This window comes from Panthera uncia (assembly GCF_023721935.1).
Source record: "Panthera uncia isolate 11264 chromosome C1 unlocalized genomic scaffold, Puncia_PCG_1.0 HiC_scaffold_4, whole genome shotgun sequence".
Lineage (NCBI taxonomy): Eukaryota > Metazoa > Chordata > Mammalia > Carnivora > Felidae > Panthera > Panthera uncia.
Genome location: NW_026057585.1, coordinates 27,806,726 through 27,829,383, shown reverse-complemented (window position 1 = coordinate 27,829,383; position 22,658 = coordinate 27,806,726). Strand labels below are relative to the sequence as shown.

Here is a 22,658-nt window from a genome sequence, read left to right as displayed (position 1 = left end):
TAACAGAAGGTTGTTATTTTTGTTAATGTAATTCTATTAGGTTTGATATTTTAAAAACTTGGAATATAGATCATTTATGATTTAACGTATAACAGGATTGCAGTCTGCATTAAAAGTTTTTTCTTTAACAACTTTCTTGCACTAAAATTTTGAATGGAAATTTCTCTTATATCCTCATAATCCTTAGAAAAATTAAAAAGAAAATTAAAACTCTGAACTCCCATTGCAAAAATAATTATTAATGTGGCTCAGAGATTTTTCTAAATAAGAGGAATATAAATATGAAGATATATATACTTTTTAAATTCTGGTGCTTTACTATAGTCTTTGTTTTTTATTGTTGCTTTTGGTTTGTTTCAAGTTGTTATTTAAATTCTATTTAGTTAATACGTAATATCGATTTCAGGAGTAGAATTTAGTGATTCATCACTTATATATAAACCCAGTGCTGATTATAACAAGTGCCCTCCTTAATATCCATTACCCATTTAGCCCATCCCCTTCCCACCTTCCCTCCATTGACACTGTTCTCTGTAGTTAAGAGTCTCCTATGGTTTGCCTCCTTCTCTTTTTTTTATTCCCTTCCCCTATGTTCATTTGTTTTGTTTCTTAAATTTTACGTGTGAGTTAAATCATGGTATTTGTCTTTCTCTTCTGACATTTCACTTAACATAACACACTCTAGCTCTGTCTGCTTCGTTGCAAATGTCAAGATACAATTCTCTTTGATGGCTGAGTAATATTCTTTTGTACATGTATACACATATATGTGTATATATACTTATGTATATATGTATGTATGTGTATATACATACACACACACCACATCTTCTTTACCCATTTATCAGTTGGTGGTCATTTGGACTTTTTCCATAATTTGGCTATTGTTGATAATGCTGCTATAAACATTGGGGTACTTGTGCTTTTTTTTTTTCACTTTTATGTATTTATTTACCAAAACTTGCATAAACCTGACCTCATTCACCAACACAAAACATACAACCAGGGGAGACACACACACACACACACACACACACACACACACACTCAAAGGCCGTGGAAGAGGCTATCAAGTACTTTGAAGGACAGGAAGGAATGAACACAGCTGGGGGGACTTTTGATTTCAGTTGCAGTTGGGAAGGGCTCTGGTCCCACACACTGGGAAGGTAGAAGGATGAGAAAGATAATAAATAGAATCCTGGGCCCAGATCACTTTGGTACATTACAGGTATAGTCCTGTGCATGGCCCGGGCAGCACCCAGCCCTTAGCCAGCAGCAGGAGCCAAGGAGGCAGAGCCTGAGCAGCTGGTGCAGGCAGGTCAGACATGCAGCCAGAGGTCCCCTCCAAACAGCCCCCCGTGCTCCACAAGGCAAGAGGTAAGACTGAGCCAGGCTCTGAAGACCCTCGCTGTTCATGTCTGAGGAAATGGTCTTTTTCCTTTTCTGAATCTTCAGTGAGTGCGAAGTGCCCTCCCACACGGGTGGCTTCCTCTTGACCACACGCAGGTTCTGGCTGCAGCTGAGAGGCTTCTCTCGGGGTCAGGCAGGTGGCTGAGAGACTGCCTCTGTACCTGACCAACACTCATCCTCAGTGTCACTGTCCTGCAGGCCCCCTGCTCTATAACTGATGGGCGGCCTGAGGTGAGGTACCTGGTCCTCCAGGTAGAGAGGATGCTGGTAGGCAGGGGGCAGGGGCATCAGGGATGGAGTGCAGGTCCTGCATGGAGAAGCTCCGCAGCCTTCCAGCCAGTGCACCCTGACTCTTGGTTGGTAGGCTGTACAGCAGTCGAAGCAGCAATGTTGAGACCCCCGTTTCCCAAAGCTGAGCATCGTCTCATAGCTGCGTTCTTTGGTGTGCACGATGCAGGTATTTTGTTTTTTTGTGCAGTATTTTTGTTTCCTTTGGGTAAATACCTAGTAGTGCAATTGCTGGATCATAGTACTTCTGTTTTTACCTTTTTCGAGGAACCTCCATATTGTTTTCCAGAGTGGCTGTACCAGTTTATGTTCCCACCAACAGTACAAGAGGGTTTCCCTTTCTCTTCATCCTCACCAACATCTGTTGATTCTTGGCTTATTAATTTAAACCATTCCGACAGGTATGAGGTGGTATCTCATCGTAGTTTTGATTTGTATTTCGCTAATGATGAGTGATGTTGTACATCTTTGCATGTGTCTGTTAGCCATTTGGATGTCTTCTTTGGAAAAATGTCTGTTCATGTCTTCTACCCATTTCTTCGCTAGATGATTTGTTTTTTGGGTGTTGAGTTTGAGAAGCTCTTTATAGATTTTGATTACTATTTATCAAATAGGTCATTTGCAGATATCTTCTCCCATTCTGCAGGCTGCCTTTTAGTTTTGTTTCCTTCGCTTTACAGAAGCTTTTTTATCTGGATAAAGTCCCACTAGTTCATGTTTCCTTTTGTTTCTCTTGCCTCTGGAGATGTGTCTAGTAAGAAGTGGCTACAGCCGAGGTCAAAAAGGTTGCTGTCTGTGTTCTCCTCTAGGATTTTGATGGTTTCCTGTCTCACATTTTAGGTGTTTCATCCATTTTGAGTTTATTTGTGTGTGTGGTATAAGGAAGTGGTTGAGTTTCATTCTTCTGAATGTTGCTGTCCAATTTTCCCAACACCATTTGTCAAAGAGACTGTCCTTTTTCCATTGGATTAGTTGCAAAGATTAGTTGACCATATAGTTATGGGTCCATTTCTGGTTTTCTGTTCTGTTCCTTTGATCTATATGTCTGTTTTTGTGCCAGTACCATACTGTCTTGATGACTGTAGCTTTGTAATATGGCTTAAAGTCTGGAATTGTGACGCCTCCAGCTTTGCTTTTTGTTTTCAAGATTGCTTTAGCTGTTTGGGGTCTTTTGTGGTTCCATGCAAATTTTAGGATTGTTCGAACTCTAAAAAATCTTGGTGGTATTTTGATAGGGATTGCATTAAATGTGTAGATTGCTTTGAGTAGTATAAACATTTTAACAATATTTGTGCTTCCAATCCATGAGCATGGAATCTTTTTCCATTTCTTTTTGTCCTCTTCAATTTCGTTCATAAGTTTTCTATAGTTTTTAGAGTATAAATCTTTTACCTCTTTGGTTAGGCTTATTTCTAGGTATCTTATGATATTTTGTGCATTTGTAAGTGGGATCGATTCCTTAATTCCTCTTTCTACTGCTTCATTTTTGGTGTATAGAAATGCAGTCAATTTTGGGGGACACCTAGGTGGCTCAGTCAGTTGAGCCTCTGACCTTGGCTCAGGTCCTGATCTCACAGTTTGTGAGTTTGAGCTCTGCATCGGGCTCACTACTGTCAGTGTAGAGCTGGCTTCAGATCCTCTGAACCCCTCTCTCTCTGGCCCTCCCGCACTCATACTCTCTCAAAAATAAACAAACATTAAAAAAAATAAAAAGAAATGCAACATTTCTGTACATTGATTTTATATCCCGTGAGTTTCCTGAATTCATGTATCAGTTCTTGCTTTTTTTTGGTGGAGTCTTAGATTTTCTACATAGAGTATCAGGTCATCTGCAAATAATGAAATTTTGACTTCTTTACTGCTTGTGATGCCTTTTATTTCTTTTTGTTGTCTGATTACTGAGGCTAGGACTTCTAGTATTATATTAAATAATAGCATTGAGAGTGGACATCCTTTTTCCTGACCATAGAGGAAAAGCTCTGTTTTTACCCATTGAGGAATATTAGCTGTGTGCCTTTTGAACCACCCTGCAGCACAGGAATAAATCCCACTTAATTGTGGTAAATAATTCTTTTAACGTTATGTTGAATTCGATTTCATAGTGTCTTGTTGGGAATTTTTGCATCCATGTTCATCAGGGCTGTTGGCCTGTAATTCTCCTTTTTAGTGGGGTCTTTGTCTGGTTTTGGAATCAAGGTATTGCTGGCCTCGTAGAATGATTTTGGAAGTTTTCCTTCCATTTCCTAACATTTCCTTCCATTTCTGTTCCAAATTGTTTTGGAACAATTTGAGAAGAATAGGCATTAACTCGTCTTTAAATGTCTGGTAGAATTCCCCTAGGAAGCCATCTGGCCCTGGACTTCTGTGTGTGGGAGATTTTTCATTATTGATTGCTTTTTTTTTTTTTTTGCTGGCTGTGAGCCTGTTCAATTTTGTTTCTTCTTATTTCAGTTTTGGTAGTTTTTGTGTTTTAGGAATTTGTCCATTTCTTCCAGGCTGCTCAATTTGTTCGCAAATAATTTTTCATAATCTCTTATGATTATTTGTGTTTCTATGATGTTGGTTGTGATCTCTTCTCTTTCATTTGTGATTTATTTGGGTCCTTTCTTTTTTTGATAAGTCTGACTAGGGGTATATCAGTTTTATTAGTTCATTCAGAGAACCATCTTCCTACTTTCATTTATCTGCTCTACTGGGTTTTTTTGTTTTGTTTTGTTTCTGTATCATTTATTTCTGCCCCAATCTTTATTATTTCGCTTCTGCTGGCTTTTGGCTTTATTTGCTGTTCCTCTTCTAGCTCCTTTAGGTGTAAGGTTAGATTGTGTATTTGAGATTTTTCTTGTTTCTTGAGGTAGGCCTACATGGCGATATACTCCTCTTATGGCCGCTTTTGCTGCATCCCAAAGGTATTAGACTGTTATGTTTTCATTTTCATTTGCTTCCATGTTTTTTTAAGGTTTATTTTTATTTATTTTGAGAGAGAGATAGCAAATGTGGGAGGGTTAGAGAAAGAGGGAGACAGCAGGGTCCATGCTGTCATCGCAGAGCCTGATGTGGGTCTCAAACTCACTAACCCTGTGATCATGACCTGTGCTGAAGTCAAGAATTGAACGCTCAACTGACTGAGCCACCCAGGCACCCTGAGCTTCCATGTATTTTTTTATTCTTTCTTTCATTCCTGGTTATTCAATTTATTGTTTAGTAGGTTGTGCTTTAACCTCTGTGTATTTGTGGTCCTTCCAAATTTTTTTCTTTTGGTCACTTTCAAGTTTCCTAGCATTGTGGTCTGCAAATAACGCATGGAGTGATCTCGATCTCTTTTTACTTGTTGAGAGCTGATTTGTGACCCAGTATGTGATATATTCTGAAGATTTTTTATGTGCACCCAAATGAAAGTGTATTCTGCTGCTTTAGGATGAAATGTTGTGAATGCGTCTGTTAAGTCCACCTGGTCCAATGTGTCATTCAAAGCCATTGTTTCCTTGTTGATTTTCTACTTAGATGATCTGTCCATTGATGTAAATGGGGTGTTAAAGTTCCCTACTCTTATTGTATTGTTACCAATGAGTTTCTTTATGTTTGTTATTATTTGGTTAATATATTTGGGTGCTTTAAGTTGGGGACATAATTATTTACAATTATTAGATCTTGTTGGGTAGACCCTTTTATTATGATACAGTGCCTTTCTTCATCTCTTGTTACTGTCTTTGGTTTAAAATCTAGTTTATCTAAGTATGGCTACTCCAGCTTTCTTTTGACATCCATTAGCATGTCATGATAAATGGTTCTTCGTCCCCTTACTTTCAACCTGCAAGTGTCTTTAAGTCTAAAATGGGTATCTTGTAGCTAGCATATAGATAGGTTTTGTTTTTTATCCATTCTAATACTGTCTTTTGATTGGAACATTTAGTCCATTTATATTCAGAGAGATTATTGATAGATTTGATTTAGTGCCATTGTATTATTTGTAAAGCTATATTTCTGGTGATGTTCTCTGTTCCTTTCTAATCTTTGTTGCTTTTCGTATTTCTTTCCCACTCAAAAAAGTCCCATTTAATATATCTTGCAGGCTTGTTTAGTTGTCATGAACTCCTTTAGTTTTTGTGTGTCTAGGAAACTCTTTATCTCTCCTTTTCTGGTTGACAGCCTTGCTGGATAAAGTATTCTTGGCTGCTCTTTTCCCATTCAGCATGTTGAATATATCATGTCACTCCCTTCTGGCCTGCCAAGGTTCTGTGGAGAGATCTGCTGCTAACCTTATTCGTCTTCCCTCTTAGGTTAGGAATTTCTTTTCCTTGCTTTCAGGATTCTTTGCTTATGTCTGTACTTTGCCAATTTTACTACAGTAGTCTTAGTGTTGGCCTGCTTTTGTTGATTTCGATGGGAGTTCTCTATAGCTCCTGGTCCTGGATGTCTGTTTCCTTCCCCAGATTAGCGAAGTTTTCAGCTGTAATTTGGTCAAATAAACTTTCTTTTCCTTTTTCTCCTCTCTTCTTTTGGGACTCCTGTGATACTAATGTTACTATGCTTTATGGGGTCACTGAATTCACTAAGTCTACATTCCTGATCCAGTATTTTCCTTTCCCTCTTCCTTTCAGCCTCATTATTTTCCATAATTTTATCTTCTATATCACTTATTTGTTCCTCTGATTCTTCCATCCTTGTGTTCATATACCAGTCAGTTTTGCATCTCAGTTATAGCATTTCTTATTTCGGCCTAATTTTTAGCTCTTTTATCTCTGCGGTAGGGACTCCCTGGTGTCTTCTATGCTGCCTCAAGCCCAGCTAGTATTCTTATGATTATTGTTTTAAATTCTGGTTCAGGTATATTACTTATATCTGTTTTGATTAGATCCCTGGCCATGACCTCTTCTTGTTCTTTCTTCTGGGATGAATTTTTCCATCTTGGCATTTTGTCTAGGTCTCTGTCTTCTCTGTGTTAGGAAAGCCTGTTATGTGTCCTGCTTCTAACAGTAATAGGTGTGTGTATTAAGAAGAGGTCATATACTGTCCAGGGCCTAGCACTTCAGGAAGTGTTTCTGGTGTATGCTGTGTGCACTCTGCCATTGTGTTTTGGGTGCTCTTTCTGTCCTCTGCAGAATTTCTCCTTGTCTGTAATGGGAAGTGTTTGTACCTTGTCCACTGTGTGATTAGTTTTAAGTATTTGTGTTTTGGTCAGCTTATTAAGAGTATAGATCCTGTTTCCCCTAGAGCTGACACTTTGCAGCATTCTGTGGTTAGTAGACTTGGTGGGTGTGGAGGACCGTTGTGCTGGTCTTCTGGGAGGGTGGCCTGCTGCTGCTCTCTCAGACATAATGACCCTAGTTCAGAAGCACCTGAAGAGCTCAGGGAGGACAGGACTTGGTGTAAGCAGCTCAAGCCTCTACTGTGGGCTCTTTACTGCTCACTGAAGTCCATCCATGCTAAATGGCATCAGCTGGCTCTCTAGTCCCCAGAGAGGGGAGTTTGTACCCACCACTGTTCAGGAAGTGCTCACAGAAGAGCAAACAATCTCCCGTCATTTGTCCCAAGCATTCCTCAGATCTCTTCCTTCACCCTGTCTGTGTCCGACTCATTTGCCCATCTGGTGGTGCAGTGCTACTATGGTTTATCTCAGGTGCGATGGCTAGGTTTCAAAATTCCATATTTTATGCACCCAGTGTGGCATGGACCTGCTCTGATCCTCTGGGGAAGGGTCTCACAACACTGGGGCGGGTGCCGGTTTGTCCCAGAAGGGCGGTGGCACAAATTCACTAGGCTTGAAGTTTATGGTAAAACACAGCAAAAAGCCACCGTCCAGGTTAGCTGCCCTCCACAGCTGTCTCTGTTCCTATCCTAATGAATGGGACAGCTCAGTGGTACCTGCCAGCCCTCTTGTCCCTGGAGAGGCAGTGCTACCTCTCCCAAATGCACTCCAAGAAGGGAAACTGTCTCTGCCAGTACAACCCAGGGCATCCTCAGACCATGCTCTCTGCTCCCTGGCCTCTGCCCTCCTTCTCCACAGGAGCACCATTGTGCCCTACAGCCTCCACCCCAGTGATGGGTCAGACTTCTAAAACCAGACTTTGAGCTCCACTGCTTGTAAAAACTTGGGATAATCAGCCCCTCTCTTTTTCCCCATCAGGGGTTTTGGCAAAATGTTTTCCTTGTGCAATGCCCTGCATCCTGCTCATTCCCTCTCTTTCTCTCCTTTCTCCTAATTAGGGCCCTCTCCTTTCTACAGCACCACTGATTATTTTCTCTCCCAAATCACATCTTCGCCCTTCCTGCCTTCCACAATATGTCCTCTTTTCTCCCCCTAGCTGTGCATCTTATTGTCTCAGTCCTAAGATCGATTTCCTGGGTGTTAAGAATGATTTGATATTTATCTAGCTGTGTTCCAGGGATGTGGTAAGCATAGGATCCCCCTCCTGCTCAGCCATCTTGACTCCTCCCCTCTAATGTGACAGTATTTAAATTGATACATGTAACTACATCAGAATCTGCATGCAGGATGCCACTAAAAACAAAGACAAACCAGAAATGCTTCATTTGAAACAAATACCTTATATCACTCTCAATAAAAAGTTGTTCAGTCCCTGGGAAAACAGAAAAACTTGTTCAAAAGTGATCTCAAAGTTATGAAACGAGTTGAGATTTGAACATGAAGATATCAAAGAAAGTATTTGGTGTTAGCTTATAAGTACCATCTCACCAGTCTCCTATACACATTTTTCAGAAACTGGAAAATTTTGCACAAAAATTTGTCAGGAATCACAATGACACGTTTGATACACACTGTTTTTTAAGACTGTGCTTCAAAAATAGGTAAATTATATTTTATTTTCCATGGTTTATTTTTTAATATTTTTTTAAATAAAATAAACTTTTCAGTGTTTTGCTTTGGTATAGCAATGACTATAGCACCAATTCTTTTTCCTGCCTCAGAATTACTTCATGAAGTACTTACCTACAACGATTCATAGTCTCCTGAGACAGATGTTTTTTTGGGCTATTTTTGTTTGTTTTTTTAATAATAGCTAACATTTTTGAGTGCTTACTATTTGTCAAATGTTTTTCTACGTTTATTACCTTTATTTTCTCCTCTTATTCAAACATCATATTTATAAGATAGACTGTTATTATCCCTGAATTTTCAGATGAGCTCTGTGAGGCTTAGAGAGCTGATAAATGAACTTTTCTAATAATCTAGTGGGGGAACGCCCCTCTCATTTCATTATAGGGGAAGTTCATCACACCTGCTCACTACAGCGATGTCGTGGATGAGCGTTCTATTATCAAGCTCTGCGGTTATCCTTTATGTCAGAAAAAACTAGGAATTGTAAGTAATTTTTTTAAATAGAAGCTTTAGGGGCACTTGGGTGGCTCAATTGGTTGGGTGGGTTGTGGGATTAAGCCCCTCATTAGGCTCCCCTGTTCACATGCTCTCTCTCTCTGAAATAAAAAAAATAAAGTATAATAAAGTAAAATAGAAGCTTTAATTTTTTATATTTAACAAAGTACTTTGTAGATAGTACAAGAAATGGAACTGAGGTCATGAACTAATTACCTGAATTAACCAAAGATTTGTAGATGATTTAATCTTACAAGAAAGTTTATGTTTATTACTTGAATTCTTCTTAAGCTGTACTTTCTTTTCTTTAGGTACCAAAACAGAAGTATAAGATTTCTACCAAAACCAATAAAGTCTATGATATTACTGAAAGAAAGGTAAGCTTAAAGGCTTTTTTCAATGTGGCAGTTAATTTTTAATACACTAAATGGAATTCTAAAAATAATTGTTTAGAAGTTTGCCTTTTAGATGGTCGTCATGTTAAAAGTTTATTTGTGAATATTGCCTTCAAGGTGTTAGAAAAAACTGCTTATGCTTTAATTAATATTTGGACATTTAAAAATTAAAAGTGTATACCGGCACAAATTCAGGCAAGTAAGTCATGGAATAGAATAGAGAGCCAGAAACAGATTAACCACATATGAGGACACTTTATATGTGACAACAGGAGTATTGTAGATCAGTAGAGAAAGGATGAATTTTTTTAAGAAATAGTACTGACACAAGTAGTTATCCATATGGAAAAAAAATGGAAATTGATCCTTATTTCAGTGTACATAAAAAAAATAAATTTTAGGTAGGCTACAGACTTAAATTTAAAAGATAAACATCTTTTTGAAGAGAATATGGGAAAGTATCTTTATAAACTCAGAGAATTTCTTAAATAAGATAGAAATATTACAAACCATAGAGGAAAAATTGATGTTTTCTACATTAAAATTAAAAACATTTGCTTATTGGAAGTTTCCACAAAAGAGTGAAAAGATGAGATAAATTAGAAGGAAATGTATTTCTCACATATAACTGACTAAAGATTCATAACCAGGAAAAGACAGAAAACCTTGTAGAAATTTTATAGAAGGAACTTGATAATGAAATATGAAAAGATGCTCAGCCTTATTAATCAGGGGAAAAGCAAATAAAAACATTGATTTACAGTCCCCAAATTAGCAAAATTATAAAAATTTGACAATATTAGAAACTCTTTAACTGCTGGTTAAATAAAATTGGTGCAACTTTTTTGAGAACTTCTTTTGTATTATCTAGTAAAGTCAAGTTCACACATTTTTTATGACCAGGCTTTTCTATTCTTGGTATATATTTTAAAGAATTTCTTGCCCATTTCTTCCTAGTTGGGTTAACAAAATATATGATATACTATCATTCAACCTTTTTAAGGAAGGAAATACTGACACATGCTACAACATGGATAAACATTGAAGACATGATGCTAAGTGAAATAAGCCTGCGCAAAGGACAAATATTAAATGATCCCACTTACATGAGGTAACTAGAGTAGTCAGATACATAGTTATGAATGTAGAATGGTGATTATAAGAGGAGGCAGAAATGAGTTATTGTCTAATGGGTGTACAGTTTGAGTTTTGCAAGATAAAAAGAGTTCTAGAGATGGACCATGGTAATGGTTGTACTACGGTGAGAAGGTGTTTAATGCCGCTGAACTGTAACACTTAAAAACAATTTAGGTGGTAAATTTTGGTGTATTTGACCACAATTTTTTTTAATTTTAAAAATTCTTAAAGTGCTTATAGTCACATTGTAGAGATAGCAGAAAAGTTAGAAACAACTCAATTATTCATAATAAATAAATGGTAATATATTTACACAATTGAATGTAATGTATATATAAGCCACAACTACAAAAATCTGAAAACTATAACTTGGAACAAAAAACTCAGAGAACATAACAATATGATTACATTCAGACAAAGTTTAAAATTGGTTAAAACTAAATGGTATCTTTTGTAGGGATGTTTTTATAGATAGCAAAACTAAAGGAAAGCAAGGGAATAAGGAACACAGAATATGATAGTGGTTACCTCTGGGGAATGTCGAAAGTGATGCTATCCAGGATGGACACATAATAGAGCTTCGAAGGTACTATACCTTATTCTTACCTTGGTTGGTAGATTCATGGGTTTTCATTATTTTCTTTGAACTACATGTTTATGTTTTATACTCTCTTCTGTACATAAGTTAGTTGTGTTTCACAGTAAGAAAAAGTAATTTTCTGATTTTAAAATGTTTTTCAGTGTTTTTGCAGCAATTTTTGTTACAAAGCATCTAAGTTTTTTGAAGCACAAATTCCTAAAACTCCAGTATGGGTTCGAGAAGAGGAAAGGTAATTTAAATCATTACATATACATTTGTTCATATATTCCAATAATTTCTTTCTACTTTTTGGGATGTATAGAGAGTAGTTGTAGTTTCCTAAGAATGTTACCATCGTACACATTTTCATTGTGGAGAAGTGGTTATATTTTTAGCTTAGTTATTAAGGATTTTACACTTAAAATCAGAAAGTAAATATAAAAGTTGTTTCTTTGTTGTTTTAATCACAACATCTGAACTTTGCTTTCTGCTATGCAAGTTATTTCTATTAACCCTATTAATATTATAATTCTAGAGTAAGAATGTTAAAGTTTTTCAGGATACTAAAACTGAGGATCCACTGAACTTGTTTTGTTGTTAGAAAACTATGTACTAAGGTTAAAAAGTTCAGGTAACTAATTCATTCAATCTTTATTAAAAATCAGTACAGTATTTTATAAATTTAAAGAAATCCAATTTAATTTTTAGCAAAATGTTTATCAATATTCCTGGGGTTTGCCGCTTGGGAAATGTTTAAACATTTACAACATTTTAGTAGTTGCTGAATTTGAGAAAAAATTTATTATTGAGGGACAAATGCCATAATACAGTAAAGGTAACAAAAATTGTTATGTTATCAGACTATTGTCTAAATTCAGACAGGCTTAAATGAGATAAGGTCTCAACTCATACTTCATAAAGAATATTATAACACAAGGCAGTGTTATTTGTGGTAAAATAGTATCAGTGCTAAATAAACTTAGTGACATAAATGTAATGTGATGCAAGGTAACTAAAGATATTTGCCTTAAAAAAAAAACACCTCTTATTAAAGTCTTATCTGATGCACAAGGTAGTATGAAACCACTGTAGTTTGAACTAGCATCATTTGTACTGGTGACAGTCCCTTTGTTGGCTGACACCTTTGCCTGCAGATCCAATGCTGTGTCGTTTAGAATATGTAAAACATACCACCCTATAGCCTTTGTTAATTGAATTACACATAGTGAAGACTAAATTGTTCACTATTTCTCCACTAGCCTGTCTTTCTTATTTGAAGAATAAAGGTTGTAGCATTGTCCAAGGTGAATGGGGAGCTACGAGCACTTTCTTAACTATCACTTTTTGTCTCTTTTACTTTCCTTTAGAGAAAGAGAGAGCAAGTGGGGAGAGGGGCAGAGAGAGAGAGGGAGAGAAAGAATATGAAGCACACTTCACTGATGAGTGTGGAGCCTGACGTGTGGCTTGATCTCATGACCCTGAGATCATGACCTGAGCTGAAATCAGGAGTCAGACACTCAACTGACTGAGCCACCCGGGCATCCCTTTTTTCTCCTTTCCTAGCATTTCTTTGGCTAGATCTGCTCATCGCCTTTTCAACCTTATGACAGCTACACATATTGCTGTATTCTATTCCCCAGCTGTTAAGACCACTGTTTCCTTAAGTTATTCCTAACTTTGTTTCCAGTGATATCTTCTCTACTTGCTACTTTAGCTCATCTTCATCCCTGCTTCAAAACCATTTACCAAACTACCCTTCCTGTCATCTTTATATTCTTCAGATGTAGTTATTGGTATTTGCTTTAGCTAATTGAAAATAGTTCTTCTCTCTAACCTTTTTCTAAAATCTTATTCTAATATGTTCATAACACCCACCTTTCCTAGAACATGAAGGTCTGTCACTTTATTTGTAGTTCTTGAAATTCTACCTTATCTATATGCCCTTCCCTACCTCACCAAAAAAGAAAAATGAAAATGGCTTTGGTTTCCCTCAAAAAACCATTTTAATTTACATGCAATGTTTGTAGTAAGTGCTTAGTACTGGCAGGCTGTCCATACCTGTACGAGCACACACACACACTTAATGAAACTCAACCTGTGAGTTTAAATTGAAATTTTAATTGGATGGCATAATAAATATACAAGTGAAATAAATTTTTACTTATTCTAATGGGGACAAGTATTGGGGAGCCATCAAACACTTTTGAACAGAATTTGATCTGACATTGATGTACAAGATGAGTTAAAGAAGAAAGGATCATAATTAAAGAGCTGAAAGGTCCTTAGAGACAATTTAATCCAACATCTTTATCAAACAATCTCAGAAAGATTAAATATATTTCTTAAGCTTGTGATAGGTTCTGAACGTTGCTAGGATTCTATTATATTTCTCTTTCATTGGAAGTAACCAATAATCTATAAATAAACATTTGTCACAATGTGCATAGTATTAACTGTAGCCCTTATTTATGTATAATACTTGTCAGTATATAATCATATTAGTATCTTTTATATTTGGTTGCGCGTTACTTTATAAATTCTTATGGGCATGAATTATGTAGGTTTATTTCATGAATCCACTAGAGGTCACTGTGTCTTCAGAGGATGTTTATTATATTTTATGTGTTCTAATGATCAGAATTCTAGAATTCAGTATTATTTTAAAGAGCTTTTCTAGCTGTTGCACATATAAGCTCTACAGAAATGTGACTTTTTTTTTTAATTTTCTTTTTTTAACGTTTATTTATTTTTGAGACAGAGAGAGACAGAGCATGAACGGGAGAGGGTCAGAGAGAGGGAGACACAGAATCCGAAACAGGCTCCAGGCTCTGAGCAGTCAGCACAGAGCCCGACACAGGGCTCGAACTCACGGGCCGTGAGATCATGACCTGAGCTGAAGTCGGCCGCTCAACCGACTGAGCCACCCAGGCGCCCCCAGAAATATGACTTTTAAAGAAAGTCTCTTCACATATAGTATGGGGTATAACACTTCAAAACCTATCTCCTTTAAAGGGGAAAAATGGTTTCTTTTAAATGGCAGCATTTAGTATTGCAGAGATGTTTTTAATGAGCTTAAAGTAAGCCATCATCATAATAACTTGCATCACCTTCATAATTAAATCATAATCATAATTGTTTTATTGTTGATTTTATTTTATTGATATTAATAATTATTAAACAATTTTAAATTTTAAAAATAAGAGCAAAATTTTAAATCCACTCAAAGAATTGAGTATTTTATTGCAATGATTTCCAAAATTTTTGACCACTATAAGTATATTTTATGTTATGATTCAATACACATGTAACTGAAACAAAGTTTTATAAAATGATATTTATCCTCATTACTTGAACATCCTGATACTTTCTACTCTATTGCTTTTTTCCTTTTAATGTTTATTTATTTATTTTGCGAGAAAGAGAGCAAGCAGGGGAGGGGTAGAGAGAAAGGGAGAAAGAGAATCCCAAGCAGGCTGTGCTGTCAGGGCAGAAGCAAATGCGGTCTCCATTCCATGACCTCGGAATCATGACCTGCACTGAAGTCAAGAGGCAGAAGCCCAGTTGCATGAGCCATTCAGGTGCTCCTACTCTGTTGCTTTTTTTGTTTTTTTTTTAAATGCTGATAGCAATCCACTTAATTGGTTGGTCAATTCTAATATGCAGTTTTAAAATTCTAATATGCAGTTTTAAAAGTACTCTTGGAGCGCCTGGGTGGCTCAGTCGGTTAAGCATTTGACTTTGGCTCAGGTCATGATCTAGCGGTCAGTGAGTTCGAGCCCCACGTTGGGCTCTATGCTGACAGCTCAGAGCCTAGAGTCTGCTTTGGATTCTGTCTCCCTCTCTTTCAGCCCCCCTCCAGCTCATGCTTTATTCTGTCTCTCAAAAATGAATAAACATTAAAAAAAAATTTTTTTTAAGTACTGTTTTGTTGTATCCAGCTTAGGTTTTTAGTTGTTTCACTATAGGAAAGTCTCTTATCAACACGAAGTCTCAGTTTCCTCATTGGTAAAGTAGAAAGTTGCAATTAAACTCTTAGTTCCCTTTAGTTCTAATGTTTTGCAGTTCTGAGTCAGTCAACTGCTACTGTAGTGAAAGTTTCCTAGATAGGAAATGTCTTATTTATAAAAAGTGGTGAAAATTAAAATTGTAAGCATAAGACTGGGAAAATTTTGTAGGGAAGTCTGTCTCATTTAAGAATTTAGAATAAATGTTACTGACTTGAATAATTTGAACTCTTCAGTCTATAAAGATAAAGGCTGATGAAAAATTGGAACAGAGTTCTTAAATTATGAAGAAACCCAGGAATATATTATAGCATGTTCAGAACAACTTGAAGTTGGCATCTTCAGGGACACTATGATCTTCCATACTGTTTGGAAACAGAATGTTGAATTTGACTCAATTTAGTCTTATATTGTTATGAAAGCTAATATAAATTTTTTCACCAGACTCCAAAATACTAAAATCTTTAGTGTCCCTTAACACTGCTAAGATATTATTTTGTACCATAGAAGGCTGTGTATCTCATTGCTTAAAATGTGTAAGTAACTTTAAGAAGGATGTAGAGAAATTCATGAATTCTAGCTCCATACTTCTATTGAGGCTTTGGAGTCAGAAGGTGCCTTAGAGGTTTTCAAGTCCCTCATTTTTATCATTAAGATATGAAAAAATATGTGGAGTGTATCTTCAATGTCATGAATAACAGCAGTGCTTCTCCCAAAATGTCTCCTGATGCCGTGTCAGAGACAGAACATTGACTTAGATGGACTGGGTCATGACGCAGTATGATGCAGCTCATGTTGTGAGTTAGAAATTTTTCACCCACTTGGTGGCCAGACACAGACCACATATTTGTTCCTCTTAGACAGTACGCTCATTTAGATAGTCATATAGTTGCATTTATAAATCCTGTTTTGTTCACTACAGGCTCTGACAAATCTTTGAAGGAAAGCGGTTTCTTTGTAACTTAAAAAATCAGGAGTTAAAACTAAGAAGGAAAGACAAATGTTGAGAATTAAATTATAGTTTAAAAGATCAAAATGGGGTGAATGGCTAATGCTGACAGAGCTAAAAGCGCCATCATGTGGCCCAGAGTAGGGGATTTTCACACATGCTTCTTGGCAATAAACAGTATAATCTCAGAGGTGCGGAAGCCAAAAACCTCTGCAGAACAACTTCTCTAACCTCTTCCTGAACAGCCACTTCTGTTGCTGGGTGTACAGAATAAAAACTTGTCTTAAAGAGGTTTTAACATGTCTCATATTATATTTGAAAAATTTCCACCACAGGGGGGAATTGTAGCCTGCTGCTTTTGTTGGTTTATGTATAGTACACATATTCTGAGTGATACAAACACATATATGTGCATATATACACACAAGGTTATTTGGCACAAGTTATTTCTAGTTTTAGATTTATATTGCTAAAGTTGCAATTAATCATCTAATTTATACTTCGTTTAAAATAACATTAAAATGTTTATGAAGAAGCAGTTTGAAGGTATTCTTTAACTAACATGATTATTTTTGTTTTTTAAGTTGAGGTCCTATCAGATTGAGAATAATCCGGGGCAATGTAAACTTTGAGGGGAATGGAAGATACATAGAACAAAGAGAAATGGCACTTTTGCAGTGTCTGGGTGGCTCAGTTGGTTAAGGATCCGACTCTTGGTTTTGGCTCAGGTCATGATTTCACAGTTCGTGAGTTCAAGCCCTGCGCTGAGCTCTGTGCTGACAGTGTGGCGCCTGCCCTGGGTTCTCTCTCCCGCGCTCGCTCTCTCTCTCTCTCTCTCTCTCTCTCCCTCCCTCTCCCTCTCCCTCTCCCTCTCCCTCTCCCTCTCCCCCATGTGCTCTCTCTCCCTCCAAATAAATAAATAAACTTAAAAAAAAAAAAGAGGGGCACCTAGGTGGCTCAGTGGGTTAAGTGTCTGACTTCAGCTCAGGTCATGATTTCATAGTTCACAGGTTTAAGCTTTGCATTGGGCTCTCAGCTGACAGCTCAGAGCCTGGAGCCTGCTTTCAGATTCTGTGTCTCCCTCTCTGTCCTTCCACCACTTGTACAATCTCTCTCTCTCTCTCTCTCTCTCTCTCTCTCTCCACCCCCCCTCTCTCCCAAAAATAAACATTAAAAAGTTTTGAAAAGAGACATGGCACTTTTATTTATTTATTTATTTTTATTATTATTTTTTTTAATATATGAAATTTACTGTCAAATTGGTTTCCATACAACACCCAGTGCTCATCCCGAGACATGGCACTTTTAACAAAAAGCTTTTGAATTTCATCTAAGGATAGAAAAGAATGCAATATAACTTAGTGCCTCATTCTTTCTAAACAGCTATAGCAAAACAATAAAACTGAATTTTTATATTGAACCTTTCATTTAATAACCTTATTAAGTGCCAATCTAATTTATTTTAGTGTCACATATTATTCTCCATTTTGCAGACTGGGTATAAGGGAGACTGTTAAGATTACTCATCAAATATCTAGAAACAATGTTCAATATAGTTTTCTTTACCTGAAGTAAGAAAAATGAAACAAAGGAGGGGAAAATAGTCACTTGTAAAGTATATTGAGTTCCTATGAGAAAGATTAAACAAAGGTAGTACCCTCACAACTTTTTAAAGTCTTTTTTCTGATTTTACAGGCAGCATGTTGTAGAAAGAGCTTGAACTTTGAAAGATCCAAATTCGAATCCTAGATTTACTAGTTAATTGCTTAACCTCTCAAAACTTCAGATTCCTCATCTGTAAAGAAAAAAAGGCCATAAGTTATATGAGGATTAAGCGAAGTTGTATAAAAAACAGCTAGGACAAAGTGTGGGTAGATGAAAATATTCTGGAAATGGATGATGGTGATAGTTGTACAAAAATACAAATGTACTTAATGCCACTGAACTATAATTAAAAATGGTTTAAATGGTAAATTTTATGTAATGTATATTACACCACAAAAAAAAAAAAAAAAAAAAAGAAAAGAAAGCCAAGCCCACCTACCATATGGTAGGCACTTTGTATATTCTGGCTTTCCACTTACCTTTAGAAATTGAGGGTTTGTTTTTTTTCTGAATTCTTAAGTGTTTTTCCTTAAATGTTGTTATGTAGCTGGGTATGTCTCATAAAATTATCTTAAACTGCATTCATGATTCAGAATAGTGTTTACATTTTGATTATCTCTTAATTTAGCCATACATAGACTTACTCTTATATGGGCTATTCTACCTCCAAGATCTTGAAATAAGAGCTTCCCGTTGTGACCACAACCTCTATCTCATCTACAGCTATCACTCTTGAGTATGCTTTGTAACCTCATTTTGACCTCCTGTCTCTACCTTAGCTCTATTCTTCTAAGTTGGACAGACTTTCATTAAATTTGTTTTCTTGAGCTCCACAGTCAGCAGTTACAGTATTGTCCATTCAAACAATCCCAGATTCTTTCTCCCTTAACCTTCTACCATGTCTACCTTCCCAAGTGACAGTCATCTTTTTTTTTTCTTTTAAAATGTTTATTTAAATTCTAGTTAGTTAACATAGAGTGCAATATTGGTTTCAGGAATAGAATTCAGTGATTTATCATTTACATATAACACCCAATGCTCATTATAACAAGTGCCCCTAATACCCATCACCCATCTAATCCACGTCCCCACCATCAACCCTTAGTTTGTTCTCTATTGTTAAGAGTCTCTTATGGTTTGCTTCATTCTCTCTTTTTGTCTTCTCCCTCCCCCCCCCATGTTAATCTGTTTTGTTTCTTAAATTCCATTTATGAGTGAAATCATATGGTATTTGTCTTTCTCTAATTTCGCTTAGTGTAACATACTCTAGCTCTATCCACTTGTTGCCAATGGCAAAATACTCTTTTGATAACTGAGTAATATTCCTTTGTGTATATACGTATACCAGCTCTCCTTTATCCATTCATCAGTCTTCAGTAGTCATTTGGGCTCTTTCCATAGTTTGGCTATTGTTGATAATGCTACTGTAAACATCAGGGTGCATATACCCCTTCAAGTCAGTATTTTTGTATCCTTTGGATAAATGCTTAGTAATGTGATTGCTGGATTATAGGGTAGTTCTGTTTTTGCCTTTTTGAGGAACCTCCATACCGTTTTCCAGGGTGGCTGTACGAGATTGCATTCCCAACAGTACAAGACGGTTTCCCTTTCTCTGCAGCCTTGCCACTACCTGTTATTTCTTGTTATTAATTTTAGCCATTCTGACAGGTGTGAAGTGGTATCTCATTGTGGTTTTGATTTGCTGCTGATGAGTGATGTTGTGCATCTTTTCATGTGTCTGTCAACCATTTGGATGTCTTTTTTGAAAAAATGTCTGTTCACGTCTTCTGCCCATTTCTTCACTAGATGATTTGTTTTTTGGGTGTTGAGTTGGAGAAGCTCTTTATAGATTTTGATTACTATTTCTCAAATAGGTCATATGCAGATACCTTCTCCCATTCTGTAGGCTGCCTTTTAGTTTTGTTGTTTTCTTCGCTTTACAGAAGCTTTTCTATCTGGATAAAGTCCCACTAGTTCATGTTTACTTTTGTTTCTCTTGCCTCTGAAGATGTGTCTAGTAAGAAGTGGCTCCGGCCGAGGTCAAAGAGGTTGCTGTCTGTGTTCTCCTCTATCCTGTCTCACATTTTAGGTGTTTCATCCATTTTGAATTTATATTTGTGTGTGGTGTAAAACTAGTCTAGTTTTATTCTTCTGCATGTTGCTGTCCAACTTTCCCAACACCATTTGTTGAAGAGATTGTCCTTTTTCCATTGAATATTCTTTCCTGCTTTGTTGAAGATTAGTTGACCATGTAGTTGCAGGTTCTTTTCTGGGTTTTCTATTCTGTTCTCTTAATCTGTATGTCTGGTTTTGTGCCAGTACTATACTGCCTTGATGACTACAGCTTTGTAATGTAGCTTAAAATCTGGAATTGTGATGCCTCCAGCTTTGCTTTTTGTTTTCAAGATTGCTTTGGCTATTTGGAGTCTTTGTGGTTCCATGCAAATTTTAGGATTGTTTGTTCTAGCTCTATGAAAAATCCTGGTGGAATTTTGATAAAGATTAAATGTGTAGATTGCATTAGGCAATATAGACATTTTAACAATGTTTGATTCTTCCAGTCCATGAGCATGGAATGTTTTTCCATTTTTTCGTGTCCTCTTTAGTTTCCCTCATAAGTTTTCTATAGTTTTCAAAGTACAGACCTTTTACCTCTTTGGTTAGGTTTAAATTTTTTTTTTTTTATGTTTATTTTTGAGAGAGAGAGAGAGAGAGAGAGAGGGAGAGGGAGAGAGAGATGGAGTGTGAGCAGAGGAGAGGCAGAGAAAGAAGGGGAACACAGAATTTGAAGCAGGCTCCAGGCTCCACACTGTCAACACAGAGCCTGATGCAGAGCTTGAACCCACAATCTGTGAGATCATGACCTGAGCTGAAATCGGACACTTAACCGACTGAGCCACCCAGGTGCCCCTCTTTGGTTAGGTTTATTGCCAGGTATCTTATAGGTTTTGGTGCAATTGTAAATGGGATAGATTCCTTGATTCCTCCTTCTGCTGCTTCATTATTGGTATATGGAATAATGCAACAGATTTCTGTACATTGATTTTTATATCCCATGACTGTGCTGAATTCACGTATCAGTTTAGCAATTTTTTGGTGTAGTCTTTCAGGTTCTACATAGAATATGATGTCATCTACAAATAGTGAAACTTTGATTCTTCCTTGCTGATTGTGATGCCTTTCTTGTTGATGTTTTTCTTGTTGTCTGATTGCTAAAGCTAAGATTTCCAGTACTTTGTTAAGTAGTAATGGTGAGAGTGGACATCCCTGTCTTATTCCTGACCACAGAGGAAAAGTTCTCAGTTTTTCCCCATTGAGGATGATATAAGCTGTGGGTCTTTTGTATATGACCTTTCTGATTTTAAGTTACGTTCCCACTATTCCTACTTTGTTGAAGGTTTTTATAAAGAATGATGCTGTATTTTGTCAAATGCTTTTTCTGCATCTGTTGAGAGGATAATATGGTTCTTATCCTTTTTTTTTTTTTTAAGTTTATTTACTTTTGAGAGAGAGCGTGCAAGTGGGATAGGATCAGAGATAGAGAGAATCCCAAGTACACTCTGCACTGTCAGCATAGAGCCCGACATGAGGCTCTATCCCACGAACTGTGAGATCATGACCTGAGCTGAAGTCATGCTTAACGGACTGAGCCACCCAGGTGCCCCAGTTCTTATCCTTTATTTTATTAACATCGTGTATCACATTGAGTAATTTGCAAATATTGAACCATCTCTGCAGCCCAGGAATAAATCACACTTGATCATGGTGAATAATTCTTTTAATGTACTCTTGGGTTTGATTTGCTAGTATCTTTTTGAGAATTTTTGCATACGTGTTCATCAAGGATATTGGCCTGTAATTCTCCTTTTCAGTGGGCTCTTTGTCTGGTTTTGGAATCAAGGTGTATTGCTGGCCTCGTAGAATGAGTTTGGAAGTTTTCCTTTCATTTCTATTTTTTGGAACAATTTGAGAAGAATAGGTGTTAATTCTTCTTTAAATGTCTGGTAGAATTCCCCTAGGAAGTCATCTGGCCCTGGACTTTTGTGTGTTGATTTTTCATTACTGATTATGTTTCTTTGCTGTTATGGGCCTGTTCAAATTTTCTATTTCTTCCTGTTTCGGTTTTGGTAGTTTCTATGTTTCTAGGAATTTGTCCATTTCTTCTAGGTTTTGCCCAATTTGTTGGCATATAATTTTTCATAATCTCTTATGATTATTTATTTTTCTGTGGTTTTGGTTATGATCTTTCCTGTTTCATTCATGATTTTATTTATTTGGGTCCTTTCTCTTTTTGATAAGTCTGGCTTTGATAAGAACAAGCTCCTAGTTTCATTTATCTGTCCTACTTTTTGTTTTTATATCATTTATTTCTGCTCTAATCTTTATTATTTCCCTTCTGCTGGCTTTTGGCTTTATTTGCTTTTCCTTTTCTAGCACCTTTAGGTATGTGGTTAGGTCTGTTTTGAGACTTTTCTTATTTCTTGAGGTAGTCCTGTATGGCAGTATACTTCCCTCTTATGACCACTTTTGCTGCATCCCAATGGTTTTGGACTGTTATGTTTTCATTTTCATTTGCTTCCATGTATTTCTTTATTTCTTCTTTAATTTCCTGGTTATCTCATTCATTGTTTAATAGGATGTTCTTTAACCTCCATGTATTTTGTGGTACTTCCAAATTTTTTCTTGTGGTTGATCTCATGTTTCATTGTGTTGAGGTCTACAAATATGCATGGAATGATCTTGATCTCTTTGTACTTGTTAAGGGCTGATTTGGACTCAGTATGTGATCTGTTCTGGAGAATATTCCATGTGCACTCAAAAAGAAGGTATATTCTGTTGCTTTAGGATAAAATGTTCCGAATGTCTGTTAAGTGCATTGGGGTGCATTCAAAGCCGTTGTTTCTTTGTTAAATTTCTGTGTAGAATGATATGTCCGGTGATGTAAGGGGGGGGGGGG

At 36.7% G+C, this 22,658-nt stretch overlaps 1 protein-coding gene and 1 pseudogene across 3 annotated transcripts in view; one reads left to right on the top strand and one right to left on the bottom strand.

The window, feature by feature from the left end:
- Nucleotides 1-22,658, top strand: part of RPAP2 (RNA polymerase II associated protein 2) — a 99,320-nt gene that overhangs the window by 4,305 nt on the left and 72,357 nt on the right. For all 3 annotated transcript variants that reach the window (XM_049618450.1, XM_049618451.1, XM_049618452.1), the window contains exons 4-6: nucleotides 8,921-9,019; nucleotides 9,343-9,408; nucleotides 11,305-11,393. In XM_049618450.1, the coding sequence (XP_049474407.1) occupies nucleotides 8,921-9,019; nucleotides 9,343-9,408; nucleotides 11,305-11,393 (254 nt within the window). The remainder of the gene's footprint in view (nucleotides 1-8,920; nucleotides 9,020-9,342; nucleotides 9,409-11,304; nucleotides 11,394-22,658) is intronic.
- LOC125913312 (receptor expression-enhancing protein 4-like) lies at nucleotides 49-1,878 on the bottom strand (annotated as a pseudogene).